Source organism: Hemiscyllium ocellatum, chromosome 22, assembly GCF_020745735.1.
Source record: "Hemiscyllium ocellatum isolate sHemOce1 chromosome 22, sHemOce1.pat.X.cur, whole genome shotgun sequence".
NCBI lineage: Eukaryota > Metazoa > Chordata > Chondrichthyes > Orectolobiformes > Hemiscylliidae > Hemiscyllium > Hemiscyllium ocellatum.
In genome coordinates this window covers 19,834,393-19,856,285 of record NC_083422.1, presented here as the reverse complement: position 1 = coordinate 19,856,285, position 21,893 = coordinate 19,834,393, and the positions used below count along the sequence as shown (strand labels likewise).

Genomic DNA, 21,893 nt, shown 5'->3' with positions numbered 1-21,893 from the left:
CCCAGTGATAATACCACTAGGCCATCACCTTCCCTCAAACAGGTCAGGTAGTATCTGGCGGTTCTGAAGAAGAGGTCATGAACCTGATACTATCAGACCTGCTGAGTTTCTCCAGCAATTTCTGTTCTTAGACTTAGACTTAGACTTACAGACTTAGACTTACAGTGTGGAAACAGGCCCTTCGGCCCAACAAGTCCACACCGACCCGCCGAAGCGAAACCCACCCATACCCCTACATTACCCCTTACCTAACACTACGGGCAATTCAGCATGGCCAATTCACCTGACCCGCACATCTTTGGACTGTGGGAGGAAACCGGAGCACCCGGAGGAAACCCACGCAGACACGGAGAGAACGTGCAAACTCCACACAGTCAGTCGCCTGAGTCGGGAATTGAACCCGGGTCTTCAGGCGCTGTGAGGCAGCAGTGCTAACCACTGTGCCACTGTGCCGCCCACAATCTATTCTTGTTACAATCTATTACCATCTTGAAACTGAACACCAAGTTAAAGCAACATATGCTACTCTGTCCGATGACCTAGATGACATAACATTCAGATCTGGAAAGTTGTAATCTCTGTTGCATTCCAAAAGGATTGCTGCAACCAGTTAGCATCAAGTTCAAATCCCTTAAGATTTTGAAAACATTCAATTGGAACATTTGAACCACAAAATATAGGCAATTTAAGAGTTACTTTTCAGCAATTTCTAAATTTAAACTAGATCACTTTTCAAAAAATTCAATTTCACTGACCTACACTGCAAATTAATTGTACTGTGCTAGCGCAGAAATATTAAACTACATAATCTGATGACCAATGCAGAACTTCTCCCAAATCCTTTAATATTATAGGATTTGAAACAGTTAATATATGGGTTCTTCTCACAATAGCCTAAAAATTCTGATCAGGTGGCTGAACAATAGGAAATCGTATTTGCACAATCGATATAAAATTGCCAGCAGTAGTTACTTGGTTTCACTCACCCATCATTTTTAATAAGTAAACTTGGATCAGCAAATGTTTAATCAAATACCAAAATCTTTCAAAGTTGTGTTCATTATGAGTAATGCTTTGCCAACTTCCTTCATCTACTTCGATTAATAACATTGGTAGAATTACCGAAGTCTGCAGTTGTATTATTCCATGTTCAATTTTCACTTATTTGTAAAAAATGTACTTTGATTGATTCCAGTGAAGTTCCTACCCTTAGACTTATTTAGATTTATTCTTCTAAAGAAACTTCCAAATATTAAAATTACTTCCTTTGCTAAAAGCAGATATAAAATAAATGCTCAATAACTTCAATCACCCTGTCTATTACAATATCAGCTATAGAAGCTTTAACTGAACCCATATCGCCAACAATCATTCTGCCTCTTAAGATACATTAATACAATGTTTACTACTGGCCCGTTTTGTTAATTAAAAAGAAGAAAAAGATAGGTTAAAATTAAAATTGATTTTATTTTTTAATTAAAGATTAATCATTCAGTATTCCAAATACTAACTTACATCAAATCAAAAGCAGTTGAATACTGATTGAAAAGCAGTGTGCTGTACAAGTTGGGATACAGTTTTGAATGAATGTTCTCTCTTTTTATGGGTGGGGGAAGTGTGTGCGTGTGCCTATGTGCGTGCGCTGGTGGTGTCAAATTTCAGAATTTGGAATGGACAAAGACAACCAACATTATGAAAAGAATACACTGAAGCCAATATTAAATAAGGTCGAGAGATACTGCTCCGGTATATTAGATGTTAGAACTTGATGCAAATTTGGAGGAAAGCTACAGTAGATGCTGGAATTCTGCCAACATTTTGGGAGGCAGAAACAAAGTTAATGAGAAGTTATAATTTGATAAAATGTCACCTTTTCTTCATCTCACCAGATGTGACAGCACCTTCCAACTATGCAGCCTCTACCACCAAGAAAGGCAAGACAAGATCACTAGCACCTGCAAAGCTCCCAAGTAATACAGCTGACTTGCAAATATGTTGTTGTTTATTCACTGCTCCACACCACATCCTGGAATTCCCTTTTTAATGGTACTGAACCTACACTACATCGACTTCAGCAGTTCAAGGTACTCATCACCTTCTCAGTGAAAATTAGGGATGGGCAACAAATGTTGACATTGTTAAGTGATGCCCACACACCAGATGGTGCTAGAACTGCAGCATATTCCTAGCATTTTACATCTTTTTTCAGTAATATCTATGAGTAGGGTTGATCTGACCCAAACAATAACTTGTAGGAACGGTGATGCATCACCAGAATTCCCCAAAATTACTGCTTATTGCAAAGATCCTAGTTAAACAAGAGATTTAACTTTTGCATAATAACCATAGCTCAAGAATAGAGCAGCAGAACAGTTCCAATGTGATCAATTTTGTTTTGTCTAATTACTTCACAACTTTTAAAACAAAGTTTATAAACTTAGCTTCTATAAAAGGTGCAAAATCTCAGAATATACTGCCTTTTCATTCCTCAAGTAAACGAACTGGATTACTTCCACACCCCCTCCCCCCCACCCCACACCCCCAAATTCCTGTTCAAAACATTTGCAAGAATGATAGCTTAAATTCCTTATAAAATAATTATATTAGATGATTTGCTAATTGACCATGGATCTAGTTTCTGCATATATATTCTTTGAATTGCAAGCATGGATGAAACAGTGTTAAGAGATTCTTCTTTCGAAATACTCCAGCAAGAATGCAAAGTGCCTAGAAGTTTTAATTAGCACTGCTGGTCTTTCAATATTAAATCGTTCCAAGTAAATGTTCACCTTTGGCCATTCATTTAAAAGAATGGAGCAGGTAAGAACTTCTTACCCTTTTTTCCTTTTAACCTAATCTGGACAAAGTAAACTTACTTTCCTATTAATATTAAAATAAAATGCTTGGATTTGCTTATCACACAAAAACGTTTGATATAATATTCTACTTACAGCCTCTTTAATTATTTCAAATCGTTTTTCATCGATGTCAAAGGTGGCCATCTTCTCAATTATCTTCTTGAGAATTATGTGCTGCTTGTCATTGTAGCCTTTCACAACCAACTGTTGGCAAATGAGAGGACAGAGATTTTCCAGATAAGAAATAAAAAAAAGGAGCAAAAGCACTAAGCAGCAATTTTCTCTTCCCTTAAAGCAGTGTACCAGAGGCAGACAAGTAGAGAAGCCTCCATTCAGCATGGATACAAATGTTAAAAATCTTAAAAGCATTAAATTGAATGTTTGAAGATTAGAAAACTTTTCTGAATCCTGAATTGATGATGTTACTATGAAAATAAGAAATTCTACCTAGTTCAAGACATAAAAGGACTCAACCAAAAATATACATCTGAAATGCTGTGTGACTGGGCCTTTGGAAACCACTATTTGGACATGAAGTCCTTGGTATTTAAAGCATCACAACAAAGTTAACAGAGTTCTTTAAGGAAATAATGGAGAACATGCAAGTAAAAGATACAGTATTTACTGGTTACCCTTTGTAGCCAAGAGAGACATCAACAGTGATATTCATCGGGAAACTGTAATCCAACTATTGCGCTTCTCAAAAATATATTAAAAACAAGACAACCATTTCCTTTTGACACATGTAGTATGCTTTAATTACAAAAATACTTTTTTCAACTAATCCCTGCAAATAACTTAAGTTTGAAACGCGCAGAATTTAACTCAAGTCCTTTGACCATAGCCGGTACTGTGGTACAGTACCTCAAACTACATTCCACAGTTACATTTACAACTAGGCATTTTTCTGTCAAGGATATTTTGAAAGATTAAAAATTAATTGAACAATACATTTTTGGATTGATGTGGCATAAACAGAGGAAATTAGGAATAAATGAACCACTTTATGAACGCAGGCAGACTAAACAAACATAATCTGGTTCGCATTCAATGGGGTCATGATCTCTTCAGGCAGCATCTCTGACTACTTACATCAACTTGAACACCTGCCCAAAACTTAGAATAGGCAGATATCCAGAAGTTAGCAGAACACTGTTGCTTTCAACAAAACTAGTGCTCACTGATACCTGAATGTGTGGCAGCACTCTGGTGAAGAATGAGAGCTTCACAGATTAATATCAAGTGTTTACCTTTCATTAAACATAATTTCAAGAAACAATTATTCTAGAAAAGAAATATCATAAATAGGCAAGCCTAGAAATAACAAAAGGTATGAATCAATGAATGAATAAATTATGGACGAGTTAGCTTAACATCATGTATGCACAAATTAAATTGAGCATTTGAAGACATGGAATAATCAACCATAGCCAGCATCAATTCTAAAATCATACCTAGCAGATGTTTTTGAAGAGATAAGTGATTAGATAAATAAACAAAAGTCAAACAAAAAAACAAAATGCTGCAGCACAAATGGACAGGAAATAAACAGTTTGGGTTTATGGATGTTAAGAACTGAAAGTAAAGTATTAATATTGCATCAGAACTGGGAAAATTTGAGATGCAACCAGTTTGATGAAAAATCATTAAAATGTAACTATCTTCTCTCTCCACAAATGATCCCAGTAAGATTTTCAGTTTTTATTTACAATTTGCAGCATTTACATTTTACTTATGTTTAGAAGCTATGTTGGGTAGAATTTGAGGGGAGTCATTGTCAACAGATTAACAACTCTTTGTCTAACAATCTGGAAACCAGTAGTAAGACACAACACCTTGGTTTAAGTACATAAAACAATGAAATAAGAAATAAATGTTACATTCTAAAAAATAAGTATGGAGACAAGACCAAACAGAAAATTAAGGTTACATAGTTAATTTACAATTAGTTAGAAGCATTGTGTAAATGTTTACAATGTTAATATCCTGCGCAATATAAAATTTAAATTAATTAGAATGTTAGTCAATTATAAGGAAAGAATAGAACTATCTGCAGTGGATCAAAAGTAGTTACAGATTTAACAGTACTTTCTAAATCATGAAGTGTTCTGATGAGGTTTAAAAAGAAAACTCCCAAAGTTTGGCAGTGACTGAGTGATCATTTAAAATTGCCTCTCAGAGTAAAGACAAATGTTACAAGATGTTTTGATGCATGGGATGCTGAACTACAGAGAGTAATCAAAACAGATACCATTTATGGATTAACAGATAGGCATTTTAAACTGAGGAAAACATAGGGTTCATGGGAAGAGAGGGAGAAAGGCAATGGTGTCAGTTTTAGTTTACATTAGCAAAGAAGAGCTAGCAAAAACTCATTCAGCCAAAAAAAAAACCACCCACCTTTCAGGTGACAAATTTCTTCTACTCATTCTCTACTACTCTGTTCCTTTGCATGGATACTATTTATACATCAAATTCAAATTGATTTAAGTTAAAAAAAATTCCTAAAATGTTTTCCTGTGAAGCTTTGAGATACTGACACCAACATATTGGAATATCAAAATTTACAAATGATAGAAAGTAATGTATATAAATAACTAGTTTGACTAAAAAGCAAGCACACAATTTGTATACTCCCACTTGTAATTATTCACCCCTTTATACCACACACAAATCTCATCTTCTTCAACCAGTAAATAGTTGCAGTACACTACAAATCCAAATGCATCTTTCAGACTTATTAGTGTATTTTAAACATGCAATTTAAAATTCACGTAAGAACTGCAAGCAGCTTGTGCATCCTTCAAACACTTCAATCACAAGCCAGTCTCCTTCCTGCTCTACTTACAAGAATTGAGTTCATTGCTGGAGCTAGTGCATACACCAAGCCTGTGAGGCGAGCTGCATATGTATACTCTTTTAAATCGTCTCTCAATAACCTGATATAGAGGTATGTCATGTTGCAATGAAGGGGATCAACATAAATGTAACGACTAACAAAGAGAACAAAGATAAAAATGTGGCAATAAACCCTCAAGAAACAAGCTGATATTCAACAGTAATATTACAATAGGCCATACAAAATATACAAGAGTATGTATATGCAGCCTCATGGCTAAACTAATTTTCCTACTAGATAGAAGGAGAAAATGCTACTTTAATCATATGTGGTGGAATAGGAGGCTAGTTTTGGATGGGTAAGGTGTGCATAAATAAGGAGAATATAAAAATAAACTAAAAAAAATTGAGGAAGGTAATCCTGGAGACTTACTATCTCCCTGAATTTGGGTACTTACATACATTCCATAGATTGTATTTTGTAGGTCATAGTTCAAACCAGCTAGTTCTGCTGCATATGCATACTCGTTGAGAGAATCTTTCAGCAGTTCAAGATACAAATAGGCCATGTTACAATGTAATGGATCCACATAAGCAAATGGGCTGGAAGAAAATATACCAAATAATTAATTTTGTAGAATCACAACTTTAATAATGAAACAAGTCAATACTTTCACCTGCCTACATAGCTATGCAAATGAACAGAGCAGTTTTTTTTTCAAATGTAAATTGAAAACATGATGAGCTTTAAACATATTTTAAGTATGGAAAAAACATTTTTCCAATAACAAATCCTTGCTCACTAGACAGGTAGTGGAAAGTTTATATTTTAATTACACACTTGGCTAACGCAATTACAATCAATATAATGCCTGTGCAATTCAAATCAATAGATTTTGCACTTCGTACAATACATTTGAAACAGGACATAAATGAGCTTGTGGAATGCCAATATTTGATTGAGATTCAGCCTATCAGTCAATATCCTTTACAGAAAATAACAATAATCAATGTAATATGGCTTAGGGATGTACAATATGAACATACAATTTCATCCTATTGTTGCATTTACTAATCTAAATCCTTGGCAAGGCAAGGCTAGGCTAGAAATGTTAATGCTCTTTCGTTTCTTCACCGTGGAAAATCAATGTAAAATACTGAGGCTCAAGAGATGCTCCCACATGGACCTCAAGACATGAATGCGAAGGAAACCATAGTTCAGGAAATTATGCTTCATGTTAGCTAATGGCAAAATATAATACTTCAATTTGTTATTGAGAAGCATTAAACCGTTTTCTTTCCCAGATGAATTTCTGCATGATTACCAGTACAAACCATATTGCTAAAAAACTTATAATTTACTTCAGGACTCAGTAAAATCAATTTTTTTTTGATATATGAACTGTGGATCTACAAGAGGAAAATTATTTTATGGAACCTACAAACTACAGAGGGCAAGATTTAACGCTTGCCAATTTCTATCTCCACCAACAGGGAAAGCTGTGCAATGAATCAAGCAGGTGGACAGAAATGATGCACAACAGTAAATAGTTAGCTTTCTCACAATACTTTCTTTAATCAAGTGTTTCTATAAAAATGCTCTCGTCCCTGTGAAATACACAGTTTACGTTTTAAACAACATATGCTACATTCAGATGGCTTAAAACTTGTACAGTGAGCCCAAAACAAGATTTTAAAAAATGACAACCGTTATGAACTTAACTACTAAGATGGGTCATTATTCAGGTGTGACCAAGCATTTCAGACTTCACAAAATAAACTGCTTGCTGTTTTGTGGAATGATTATATACCCTTTGTAAAAATGAAAATTTACAGGCCAAACTAATTGACTCTACATTATGAGCTGGTATTCCATTTAAGTACTGATCGTTACTGTTATATACTTTTAAGACTCTTTTATAAAATGTGTCTCTTTGCCTTTTCCTGTCATTTTTTAGTACTTATTAATAGGGGTCAGTTAGCTGAATGGTTGGTTTGCGATGCAGTGGGTTCAATTCCTGCACTGGCTGAAGTTACCGTAAAGGACTTTCCTTCTCAACCTCTCCCGTCACATGAGGTACAGTGATCTTTGAGCTAAACCACCACCAGTTGTCTCTCTCCAGGGTGACAACAGCCCTATAAGTGCTCTGGGATTATGGCAACTTTACCTTTAATGCAATGAAAATGATCTTAGTAACAATGGAAATCATTTATTTTCCAATGCATTAGGTTTCTCACATTGCAAGAAAGTTATTTCACTGATTGCAAACACTTCAAACATTCTGAACTTGTGCAAGGTGCTATTATAAATGCAAGTATCTCTCCTTTAAATTTGATCAACACGTACACATTGTGATTAAGTACTACCACTATCATCACTCTTTTGGAAACAAATTTCAAAATTAACAACATTAACAAAAGGTTAGGTACTCCCTATTTCTCATTTACATGCTGTCCCTCAGATCAAAACACCTGATGCCGCATGGTCAGGTTCCACAAGTTGCTATTGCTATCTCGCTATAGAACAGCTCCTTGTCTTGGCTCTTCCACTGTTTATGTATTGCGGAAACTGCTTTCCCACGGTCTAGTCCTAGATGTAAAGTTGAGTCAGGGGAGTTGAGAATAAGAAGATTGCAAGAGGTGTGAGCAGGAACAGGGAGATCCAAAGGAGAGAACAGAGTTTTAAATCCATCCAGGAGAGCATACTCTGCTGAGATGCAAGAAAATTTCATAAACTGAAGTATTGAATTCCTTGCTAATAATATGGAATTTCAATTTTTCAGAAGATCGTAGCTCAGGTTGATAATAAGTATGCAAGTTAGCTCACTGAGCTTGAAGGTTTGTTTTCTAATGTTTCATCACCATACTAGGCAACATCATCAGTGAGAGTCTCCAATGAAGCGTTGGTAGTATGTCCCCCCTCTCTATTTATAGGTCTTGGTTTCTTAAGGTGGGTAATTTCCGCAATTTTTTTCCTCTTTTCAAGGGAAGGTAAATAGGATCTAAATCATGTGTTTATTGATGGAGCTCAAGTTAGAATGCCATGCCTCTAAGAATTTTTGTGCATATATTTGTTTCGCCTGACATAGGATGTGTGTTGTCCCATTCAAAGTGGTGTCCTTCTTTGTCTGTGTGTATAGAAACTAGTGATAGTGGGTCATGTCTTTTGGTGGCCAGTTGGTGTACATGTATGTGGTGGTAAATTTCTTGCTAGTTTGTCAGATGCAGTGTTTTTTATTTTACAGTTCTTGCATGGTTTCTTATAAATGACGTTAGTTTAGCCGGTTGTACATAATGGATCCTTTAGGTCCATTATGGCTGCACAAGTTCAAGACATTACATTTGGAAAGCAATTGAGTGGATTCTACTGTAAGAAACAGTGAATTGTTAAATTTAAATCTGAAACTGAGATTGCAGATGCTGTAAATAGTATTGTAATAACCTGGTTAAAATGTTTCAGTTTTATGCATGTGCAGTTGCAATGCATTAGCTATGCCTCACTAGGCTGTGAAAAATATGTTTACGGTGAGAGTATTTTACACGTAGAAGTTTGTGCCATCTATTTCAATAAAATAATTTTTTGCCTGTCATCCTTTACCAATTAAACATTTAAGAAATTAATGTTTCTCTTAAATATTGTGGCTTTAAGTTGAATGGAGAGTTGATCATTGAGTATACTGATGAAATAGTCTAACTGCTTTGCCAAGACGCCAAATACTGCATATACATGTGTATAGGTTGATGCATAAGCCGACCCCTTATTTTTGGCCAAAAAATCTTGTATTTTCCATTTATCTCCTGTACAAGTTGACCGTAATTCTTCACAGTTACAGATCAAGATTTATGAGTCAGTGCGACTGCCCGTTGCGCTCTGCTCCAGCTTTCCAGTTTGCTGGCCGTACCACTCAGTTCCAGGTCTTCCAGTCTGCCAGTCGTCACTCTCCACTTCAGGTTTTCGGAATTACTGTAATGGCACAACAGTGCAGGACGACCGTCGTATCCATGGCATCGGTTTCAATTATCGCAGCCTGAACATATTACAGGGAACGTTCCAGAACCAGAGAACTGCCAGAAAGGTAATTTCCCACTTTATCCATTTCGTAGATCAATATTCACCCCCTTGAAAACAATACCTTGTGTACAAGTTGATCTCCTAATTTCAGATCTAAAAAAGTCTTCAAAATTTGACCTATACACAAGCATATACTGTACTTTATATGTCAACCAAGCTGGTTTCTACGTGACATTATTACCTACTAAATGAGTTAATGAGAATTAAAATGTAATGTCTAAATCAAAAAATTACCAACAAAAATCAAAAAATTAGCCGTTGAGAAAATCTCAAGAGCTTAAAAAGTGATTTTGATCCAACTGGCACACAACTTGAACTTACAGCTGTAAGCAAATGAATCTACAATGTTGAAACACTACACGTGATGCAAGTGCCTATGCATTGAAACAGTTTTTACTTCTTTTTTTTGACAACTTTTCATTCTTTGCAGCTAAGTACCAGTGGAGGATGCAAACATAAAAAGCATAGTATTTGAATCAAAAGTATCTTCCAAATACCACCTTTTTCAACACACACTGGAGTATGTGTTTAAACATATGCAGTTAAACTACAACCTCAAAAACACCATGGTGCCATCAAGTTAAAAGAGTTGTCAGGTTGAGTATTTCTGAAACAAAAAACATATTTTGTTGAACATGATGCACTGCCTGAATCAAGGTAACTTTCCCTGAAATACAAAAGTATTGGAAAAACAATATGTATAGTGTATGAGGGGAGAATTAGTGGTAAATAACTAGAAGTAGTAAGTATTGTTTGATTGGTTAATAACAATTAATAGGTAGTTTATGACTTCCCCACAGCTTCCTTACTGATATTTTATGAAATATATAACATTATTACTTCTCCTGCTGAATTTATTAACATTTGCGGAACATACCTGAAGAACTCAAAATTCAAGCAGGCTTTTGGGAGAAAGAATTTGTCATCTTGCTTGAACCACACTTTACTCATGGCAGTGTCCTGCAAGATTACAATTCCCAATTAGAAACAATTTCAAACTTTTAATTTTTACAGAATTATACATCTTATCATCAAATAAGCTGCCAAAAATTTCAATGAGTACTCTGAAAGATAAAATGTAAAGTGAAAAAGTGATCATGTAACCAATGGAAGTTAGTTCTGCCTCTTCAGAAGTGAAGCCACAGTTCAATAAATTTGATAGATATTCTACAATATACTGCTGTTTTGTTCAAATAATACAAAGTCTTTTCCAAACATCAATTGGGTCAGAGTTGGAACACTGTGTCCACCTTTGGGCATGTTTAATTTAGAAATGAAATCATTGATATAGAAAGATGCAGTGGGCAGCACTGTGGCTCACAGCACCAGGGACCCGGGTTCGAGTCCCACCTTGGGATACTGTCTGTGTGGAGTTTGCACATTCTCCCTGTGTCTGCATGGGTTTCCTCCGGGTGCTCTGCTTTCCTCCAACTATCCAAAGATGTGCAGGTCAGGTGAATTGACCATGCTAAGTTGTCTATAGTGTTAGGTGCGTTAGTCAGGGGTAAATATAGGGTAGGGGAATGGGTCTGAGTGGGTGACTCTTCTGAGGGTCAGCGTGGAATTGTTGAGCTAAAGGGCCTGTTTCATACTGTAGGTAATCTAATCTAATCAAAAGCTTCATGGACATTACATTAGTTTTGAGCAGCTTCAGGTACAGAGGGATCAGAGAAATTTATTGCTCTTTTCAACGGTATTTTTGGGGCAGGAGTTAAGAAGTGGTGCTCAGTGATTTTAACAAGAAGTGCAGAAATTTAAAACAAATGACATCAATTTCAAAGATTTTTTTAAATCACAAAAAGGATTTTCAGTGTATGGAAACTGAAACAGAACATAAATATTAGAATCCATGCAAAGTTTAAGACAACTTTAACCTTTTGGAATTTTACTATTGCTTCACGATCTGAGATTGGAAGGCAGCCTGGATAGAATCCATAATAAACTGTTCATGGAATTGTTATAGGAGCCAAATAGCCAACTCCTTGTGTACACACAAAATGGTATGTTCACCTTATACTGCCAGAATTAAATATATCTTTTTTTTAAAAAACAAACTTTTACTTTATTAAAGCATTGTAGGCACCTCAATACTGCCAGAATTTCTAAGTAACACATGCTTTTACACTTTCAAAACAATTTTCAAACCATCAGTTGAACACTTCATTTCATTCATCCCAATAAATGCACTTCTTTGAATGCATCTTCGTGGACCTGGTGTATACTTCCATTTTAATTAATTTTTCGCAACGAACATTCTCAGAATAAAACACAGTCCGTACTCATATCAGACTTAAATGTTCCATACCAAGGATGTTAACATTCAAAAATTCAAGTGTATGGAATTACAAATTGCCCATAAAATCTCTATACTGCCGAACTATAAGAATAGAAGCTTAGAACATCCCTCTGTCAAATGTTTTACATCATTTAATTCATTAGCTCTGCACACTTGATATAGAAATGAGAAACATTCTATGATCTATGACACAATACATTCACTCAAAAATCTGAAAAGAGTGAACTGTGCATTGTTATCGTACATAAAATGTCTTTTTTTTTAAAAAAAATCACACTTATGATCTAATTTCAGCCAAGTTAACACCACATTAAAGTGGTGACAAATATAATCTCATACCCCAATTGAGCAATTCATGCATAGTGATGGTTTACATGTACATTGGCATGCATTACACCAAGTAGTGGGGCATTTGGCTCCAAGTGTTGTGGTGAGGGAGTTATTTGAATATGACAAGTACTTTTAATACCTATTTTTATCCTACTATATTAGAGTAGATAGGAGCATACTGGTAATATCACAATTAGTAATCCATAGGCCCAGGATTACTGAGGGCAGGGTTTCAATCTCACCACTATAGCTGGCCAAATTTAAATTAAATTCTGTCATACTGACTTAATAATGATGACCATGAAATGATCATTCATTCTGGTTTTAAAAACCCATCTACTTTGCTAATGTCCTTTAGGGAAGGAAACTGGCTATCAATACCTGGTGGCCTAAACAGACCATCAGACATAAAAAAAATTTGGTTGTCTCTCAACTGCTCTTGAGAACAGTCTGGCCAGTCAGGTTCCTCAGCTCAAGCACAATTAGGGATGGAAAACTGCATATCCCAGTGAAGAATAAATAACAAAGATTGCATATTTAAATGTTGCAAATAGTGGGGTATCCATAAGTATCCAACAAAAAGCATTGTACCATTTAGTTTGCTCATTAATGTAAGCATTGGCTGTGTCAGCATTTCAACCACATTACATATACCTACAGCTGGAGCACAGCCCTCAGTAATTATTTCTAATAGCTTGAGTGAAATAAATTAGTTTTCATATTTGTTCTTAAACAATTAAAAAGTAAACAGTTAAGTTTGAGAAATGCAACATCAAGTCTGACCACTGCATGAAAAACAAAACTTAACCAGAGTGTCAATATTTTCTCCTTCAGTTGGATATATCACAGTAACATTTATCAGTTTATTCAGTGAACATTACTAGTATTTCATGTATTAAAATAAGCTAAATTCTTAATTACGCAAATTTGTACAAATGAAATACCATCATTTGCACACAGTATTATTCAACTCTAAGACCAGACACATTTACCTTAATAAGAGTTGGAAATGGGAGGGCATCATTTTCCAAAGGGAAAATCTCAAAGTTTGTGGGAATGAACTCATTCCTCACTGGTAATTTAAACTTGCCATTTAGATCTGCATTCTGCCATTTCTGTGAAATAGATAAAACTGATTTAGTACAAACATCACAGATTAGTAATTATTCCTTATACAGCAAAGGATCCTTTCATTGTCAAAAGGATGATTTTCACATTGGATAAGAACTAGAGACAAAAATCAGATTTTGTAATGAGACTGCAAACACAACATTTACAGCATTACTGTCTTCCAGAGTGAGGCTAGTGATCTGGAAAATATACTTGTGGTGGTCAAAATGTAGGAGCATCCAAAAGCTTCTAAACAAGAATAGTCTTTTATCAAATATTGATCTCCTGGGAAAAAAAAATCAGATACAGGCTGGACACAATGGGGATGTAGACAGCCAGAAAACCAAAGGTTAACCAACAGCTTTCCTGGAATTGAAAACTGGTACTTTTGTTAGGCTGCTTAAATCCAGAATGTCACAAAGGAGATTAGAAGGCCACAATATGAATCCTTACCTCAGATGTCATCATAGAATCCCTACATTTTGGAAGCAGGCCATTTGGACCATTGAGTTCACAGTGATCCTCCAAACAGCATTCCACCCAGACCCACACCCTACCCTGTCCCAGTAACTCTGCATTTCCCGTGGCTAATCCACCTAACCTGCACATCTTCAGACTGTGGGAAGAAGCCAGAGTGGTTCGAGGAAACCGACACCAATATGGGGAGAATGTGCAAACTCCACACAGGCAGTCGAACCCAGGACCCTGGCACTGAGAGGCAGCAGTGCTAACCACTGTACCACATGCTGCACGTGTCGATAACAGGTTTCTCTCTGCTGAAAAGAGTGGAAAGCCAGACCTTCAAATCCATTTTCTTTCATCTCAACCTTTAAGTCTACCCACTGTCAGTGTCCAAATGCCCTCCTTGAAATATGATGTGTTGTCTGTAGACACTGTTTCAGGTCTAAATTGTTTGAATGTGTTTTAGTGCTAAGAGTAGAAAGACAGGTTTCAGTCCAGCCATCTTACTTTATCTGCAATAAAAATAGATGAGTGATCCAGTAATTTTGTTCATTTTAAAATAATTCTGTCTTATTAAATGGTTTCACACGTATGTATGGAAGTACCAATATAGCAGGTTTTGTCAATCAGAACTTGACCATCTAGGAATTCTAGATGACACACTATTCTATGTTTTGGGGATTTTCTGGCACATGGAAATATTTTATTTCCAAGTTCTTATCGCTTCATAAGACTCTAGTGAATTCAATCCTCAGCACTTAAGTAGAGCAAATAGTGGAGAATACATGGATACAAGGGTACAGCTGAGAAAACATCAGATAGAGAGATGTGGCAGAGGGAAAAGAAGAAGAACCATTCTACTATATCACGATTCCTCGCTAGTTTTAAACCACTTACGCAGAACTCAGCATGAGACACTGCTTAGTGTGAAGACAATGCAAAGGGCACATATCATGAGATAATGTGAAATTAGGATGGCATGGGTTTCCTGTAGATCATGATGGCCCCAGTCTACCAGCACAAAACCAAGTAAAGTATGTCCTGCAAATTAGATTCTCTTCAAATGTAAAAGTATCTCTGCTCTGCAGTCCCAGGAGATGCATTACACTGATAATCAAGTAACTCCAAAGTGGAATGTCTTATCACCATGTTCGACTGTATGATTACAGAAAATACGGAAAAGACTGATTGTAACCTTGGTATACAGGTGGCCTGTGAGAAAGATGCAGTGATAATCAAGGGCAGCACTAATCCACATATAGGTTTAATGAATCAGACTGACAAGAGTGGCTTGGAGAATGTGTTCAGGAGTGTTTTCAGAAAAGTTTCTTACAGCAGTATGTTCTCGAGCTAACCAGGGAGCAGGATACACTAACCCTCATAACATCTTGGGTGCAATGAGACAAGAGTAATTAATTAATAGACTTTGTAGTAAAGGCACCATTAGGCAGCAGTGATTTTGATTTTGCGTTCAGTTTGAGAAGAATGGATCGAAGACCAGTATCTTTAAACTTAAACAAGGACAACATATGGCATGAAGATGGAGCTGGCTGGAATACTAGGGTAAGGGGTATGTTGGTAGAAATATAGATGTAGATATTTAAGGAGTTATTTCAGAATACTCATGAAATATTCATCCCAGTGAAGAAAGAAAGATAGATTTAAGGGAGAGATTTAACTTCCTTGCTTAGCCATAGATGTTACAAGTAGTATAAAAACAGAAAGAAAAGGCACATAGTTCTGCAAAGTTGAGTGGAAGGTAAAAAGATTGGTTCAAATATACTTAACAGCAAAGAATAACAGATTAATAAAAGACTGAGAAATGAGAATGAGAGAAACTTGTTTTTAAAAATAGTAGGAATGAATTGAGTGAGCACTAGTCACCTGGAAAGAAAGAGACTGAGACTGGAGAATTAGTAATAGAAGATAGAATATGGCAGATAAATTGAATGCACTTTTTGCATCTGACTCTCATCCTCTACAGTGAAGAAATATCCCTGAATAACTAACAGAATGAGAAATGAAGTGAGGAATTTAAAGCAATTACAATCACCAAGGAAAGGGCATTGAGAAAGTTCAGAACTAAAAGCTGACAAATCTCCTAGCCTTGATGGACTTCATCTGAGGATTGAAGATGTTACTATTGAGATTGTCAATGCATTGGTTTTAATTATTCAAAACTCCATTAGTTCTGGAAAAGGAACCAGCAGACTTGTGAATATGATTCCTCTATTCAAGGAAGGACACAAAGTTGGAAGTCATAGGCCAGAATAGCCTAATATTTGTCATAGGGAACATACTGGAATCTATTATTAAAGAGGTCATAATAGGATACTTAGAAAATCTTAATGCAATCAAGCTGAGCAAACATTTTTGAGAAAGGGAAATAGTGTTTAATTAAGTTATCAGAGTTCTTTGGTTAACTAACAAGCAATGTATACAAAGGGAATTCAGCAAAACTACTGCATGCAGATTTGCAGAAAGCATTTGACAAGGTGCCACATCAAAATATTACTATACAAAATAAGAGCTCATGGCATAGGAAGCAATTAGCATGGATTGAGATTGATTGACTATTAGGAAACAAAGTAAGGGCATAAATGGATATTTTCAAGTTGAGGGGATGTGATAACTCATGTGCCACAGGAGTCAGTGCTGGGCTTCAATTATTTAATAAAAATAGTTTTATAAATTACTTGGATGAAGAGACCAAAGTTTATGGTTGCCAAGTTTCCTGATAATACTAACAACCAGAGTAAGTTGTGAAAAGAGCATAAAGGAGTCTCCAAAGGGATATAGATTGGTTAAGGAGTGGGCAAAAATTAGGCAGAAGGAACATATTGTGAGAAAATGTGAAGTAGGGGTGCTTTGCTACACTTCTGGTCTTCAATTTAATGATAAAATATAAATGCCTTGGAAAGTTTTTCAGGTAAGTTTCATCTTAACTAATCACCCATGCTTCCATCCCTCTTCCCCCCCCCAGTTCTAGTCATGATTTGGAGGCATTGGACTGGTGTGGTCAAAGTTAAAAATCACACAACACCAGGTTATAGTCCAAAAGGTTATCTGGAAGCATGAGCTTTTGAGGTGCTGCATCTTCATCATCACCACCTGATGAAAAAGCAACACCTCGAAAGCTCATGCTTCCAAATATACCTGTTGTGCTATAACTTGGTGTTGTGAGATTTTTAACCTTACCTCAATTCTAGATATCTTAAGAAAAAGGTAGAAACATGAGACAGGGTAGGAGCTGCAAGGATGTTTCCCTTTATGAAAGGGGACAGAACTGGAGGTATAATTTAAAAAGGGCTCTCCCAATTATGATGGGAACAGGAGGAGTTCTTCTCTAAGGATCATGGTGGGATTATTACATATTTTTAATGTGGAGGTGGAGAGAATCTTGACTAATACAAGAACCAAAAGATTATCAGTGTCAGGGAGGAATTTGGATTGAGACCATAACCGCATTAGTCATCATCTTATCGAATGGCAGACTAGGCTATCATGACCAAATGGTCTGCTGTTCCTAACCTGTGTGTTCTGTGTACATTTAAATTCCTTGGGTTTAATGTGTCACAGCCAAATCTCAACAAAACACAGATTGCTAAGACTGAAATTTACACCAAATTAGCTAGTTTTTATACAGGCACTCCATTTTTTTTTATAGAAGTTATTGAGATGCTCATCAATATACAAGTGCTGTGTTAAACAGAAAAAGGAAGACATTAACATTCTGATTTCTGTAAAAGAACACAGAAGTTCATTTTGGGTTTCTCTCAAGTTAACACAAAACGTGGGTAATATCATAAAGCCATGATTATATTGGATATAGTTCCTACTTCTTTAATTTTTAAACAACCGTAAGAGAAATTGTCCAATGTAAACTATTTAACAAATCATGTATCTCAAATAGTATTAATGTGAAACAAAACCATAACAAATTGCTTGACAAACTCAGCAGGTCTGGCAGCATCTATGGAGACAAAGCAAAGTTAATGTTTTGGCTCCACTGACCCTCCTTCAGAACAGTTGGCTCCACAATGCTGGTAGGTATGGTGAGTTTTTCCAGCTATTTCTGATTTTGATTCCGAATCCGCAGTCCTTTATTTTTTGTTCTGTGAAGAAAAAAATAGCTATGTAGTAGTAAGATTGGATTTAAAGCATTCACTCTGCTTTCTCTCTACAAATGTTGCCAGAACTGAGTTTCTCCAGCAATTTTTGTTCTTCATTCTGATTTCCCACATCTGTATACTTTGCTTTAATTTAGTGTATCCTGACGGATACCAAAAGAAATAAACTTCAACTAAAACAATGTACGTTATCTCCACTTTTGAAGGTTCACGTTTCCCACCTGGATGACATCAGCACCAATGGCTTCCTGTTTGTATTGTGTGCCGTACCATTTCTCTGTTACGTCCGTTTGTCCTTCAAATGATTTAGAAACCACTGCCACACTGTCAAGGGGAAGAACAGTAGAAATGAAGGAATTGATGCTGATTCAGATGCAACACAATCTGAAATTTGATGTGAGTATTTAATGCCCGCAATGAACTACGCAAACCTGAGAGCAAATAGGGAAAATGGAAATAGTTTAACAAAATTAGAACATCACTGGTAACTACAGCTCAAAATACACATTGCAGCAGGTGAATTAGTCCCCAAAATCTCAAAACTATCTGAGAGAATTCGCTCACCAGGTGATCAACCTAGAGAAAAGTCACACATTGAAAAGACAGGATCTATGGGGAGCTGTTCTTCCAACCAGAAATTCAGTCTCTCCCATGCTTCTCCAATTGCAGATTTCTTCTTTTCATCTATGTTACTACTCAATAGTCAGAATCTATGATCAGAAGAGGAGCAAAGGTAGGAGGCAGGGCAGCAACCACTGATTGGTTGGTCCTACCCATGAAGGAAATTGCCAGATCAGAGCAGCCCTAATGGAGTCTTCACTTAGGCCACTTCAGCAATGGGAGTGTCTGAGGGCTGTGCTGGGCTGAAGCTGGACTCAAGTTACAGCCAAGGAATTGAGGGAATTTACAGAACTGCAGGCTATCCTAGTACTATTTCTCCCCCAAAAAAATTGATTTTGTTTTGCTTGTGACTCAATTAAATGCTTAGATTTGTTTCCCATTTTTGGCACACGAACATGGGAGACTGGGCATTGAATATACCAGACTTGGCTAGAATCAAATTACATTTACCTACTTATCCATAACCTACTTCTGTCAGCAACGAATCTGCTTTGCTTATACACGCTCTGGGTTGCAACTAAAAATCTGATGATCTTCAGGGATCTGCAGTTAGCAACAAGTGACAACATTGAATCCCATGGCTGTTGAGGAAGCCTTCAGGAACAGGACAGGGTTTGTATCTGGAGGGTGGAATATAATATGTAATATATACTGTCCTTGGTAATTGTGCTAAATCTTTCTGCAGAAGAAAACTCTAAAAACACAAATGCAGATGCTAAATATAAAGGGTGGCACGGTGGCTAGCACCGCTGCCTCAGTGCCAGGGAACTGGGTCCAATTCCAGACTTGGGTGACTGTCTCAGTTTGCATTTTTTCCCTGTGTCTTCTCCAGGTGGTCCTGTGCAGGTCAGATGGAGTGGCCAGCTTAAATTGTCCCATAGTGTCCTGGGATATGTAAGCAAGGTGAAGTAGCAATGGTAAATGCAGGGTTACAGGGAGAGGGTAGGATTCTGGATGGGATGCTCTCCGGCCGGTCGGTGAGTACCCAGTGGGTCGAATGGCCTCTTTTCACACTTTAGATTCTACATTATGTGATCCATTATAAAATAATATTTGGTAAATATATTTCACATTACAATGTGAAAAAATATTTCCTTATGCCTCTGGTTCTTTCACTATGATGACTTTTTCTCCTAAATTTAAAGTAGAATACTGGCATCGTGATTCATCACGGTTTGCGTTCTATATTATTTTGGCAATACATCAGGCTCACATCAGATCAACTTTACAGGTTAAATTTTATACACTTAACATGGGAAGACATTGATAAGTCTTTGCACCCAATACAGGTAGTCATTTTAGAACACGATGCTTGTGTTCTTGTGCAACCCTATATCATAGAAAAATTGCACTTTAGAACCAGCGTTTAACATTTTGGCAATATAATCGTGTTACAGCCAACATGTTTGAAAAATTCATGCTTTAGAAACAGTGTCCCCAATTCATCAATCTTGTTACAGCAAATTCACATTAACAAAAGCGCGTTATAGCAGAGTGACCTGTAATTACTGTAAGCATTTACAAGTCAGGTGAACTACATGATCCACAGCTCTCTTACTAAACGTGACCTAATTTCAAAGACAGAGAAGTGCCCTCTAGTGATTCTAATAATATTTCACAAATCCAAAATTTAATCATGTATTTCATACAGGGTCAACTTTATTGCGTCTGAACAATTTGCAAGAAGTATTTAACATCTATGTATATTGACAATTTTAAACATTTGTAATGAATTATGAAGAGGTATATATGTATCCCTATCTCTTCCCTACTTCCCACAACCACATAAAAAAAGCAAATTTTACATTCTTAAGTTTGTAACTTTTGGAGTGAAAGCATTAGTTTAAGGGGGCAGTTTTAGATTGTAGATTTATAATCTACAAGTGAATCAAGGGTAATGGACACAGACCAGAAAGTGGCATTCAGGCCACTGTCAGATGAGCCATAACCTTATCGAATTGCAAAGTAAGCACAAAGTACCAAATGGCCGACTCCTGTCCCTTCACTTATATTACATTTCAGAAATTCTGATTAGAACAGGAGTTGTTGCAATTGGGATTGCTAAAATCAGAATGTTCTAGTTAAAATCACAGCACCCAAGTTCCTCTTAGATTCCTCAAATTTAAGGCAAGACAGAACAGCTTGGAAACTGTTGCAAATAAAACATTAGAATAACAGTGAGTACTATTAGGTGATGTGCAAAGTGACAGCAAATTGCTGCATTCACACACATTCTGCTTAACATAAACATGCATAAATCAATGTTCAAGATGTCTCATCCTTCTAAAAGTGGTGAGAAAATGAATGTTACCATGCAAATATAATGAATGTCATGAATTTCCTGCCTTTACCGCACTGATATGAAATAAACACGAACACATTCCAAACGGGGAAAAAGAACCTCGGAACAGGAGTAGGCCATTCAATCCATCAAGGAGTCTGCTCAGCTTCTGAATTAGATCATGGGTGATGATTTACTTCAATGCCTCTTTCCTAAACACCTTCATATCCCTTGATGCTACTGCCAAATTACTAGATATTATCTTTTACAAGAGTGGAATCTCTATCTTTTTAATCACTGGAGATTTTTCTCCAATTTTCTTTCTGAAGAAAGAAAGATTTAATTTTTCTTTACATTTAATTCAATTCTTCAGCTGTTATTTCTTGGTTTATAATCTGCATTACTCAGTAATATTTCAACTTTCTCATTTCTTTAAAAAAAACATATTGCTCACACACTGTGCACAGAGTTTCAAACAAGCTTTTGAGAATACTACATTTTTGAAAAGGGTAGCAAAGAGGAACATACAATGTAAAAGTAAAAGTAGTAGTTGTGGGCAAAGAACAAGGCTATAAGTGGTAGGCACCATTGTTTAACAAAAGGCCATCTCAAAATACAATTTGCAATGACCAGTAAATGGCTCATTGAGAGTTACCAGACTATGTTGGGCTTGCTCAGGAGATTATTGACTTCTGATCAACTGCCAATTCAGTATCACAATAAAAAGGCTTTTCTTTATTTTTCACTTTTAGGCCAAAAGAAAAACAGGCAATATTACAACAATAACTTACCGCACAGATTCTGGTCTTAGTTTTTCCAGCACCATTTGAATTAAGTCAGCCCTAAACTCTTCCAGCAGGTATTCAGCTGCAAGGACTTCGTGAATGGGATAGTA

At 36.3% G+C, this 21,893-nt stretch overlaps 1 protein-coding gene across 1 annotated transcript in view; it reads right to left on the bottom strand.

Moving 5' to 3' along the window:
* Positions 1-21,893, bottom strand: part of ide (insulin-degrading enzyme) — a 121,306-nt gene that overhangs the window by 48,463 nt on the left and 50,950 nt on the right. The window contains exons 11-16 of the mRNA XM_060841923.1: positions 21,790-21,893; positions 18,318-18,420; positions 13,387-13,509; positions 10,646-10,728; positions 6,155-6,299; positions 2,952-3,062 (exon numbers count right to left, since the gene is read on the bottom strand). Coding sequence (XP_060697906.1) covers positions 2,952-3,062; positions 6,155-6,299; positions 10,646-10,728; positions 13,387-13,509; positions 18,318-18,420; positions 21,790-21,893 — 669 coding nt within the window. The remainder of the gene's footprint in view (positions 1-2,951; positions 3,063-6,154; positions 6,300-10,645; positions 10,729-13,386; positions 13,510-18,317; positions 18,421-21,789) is intronic.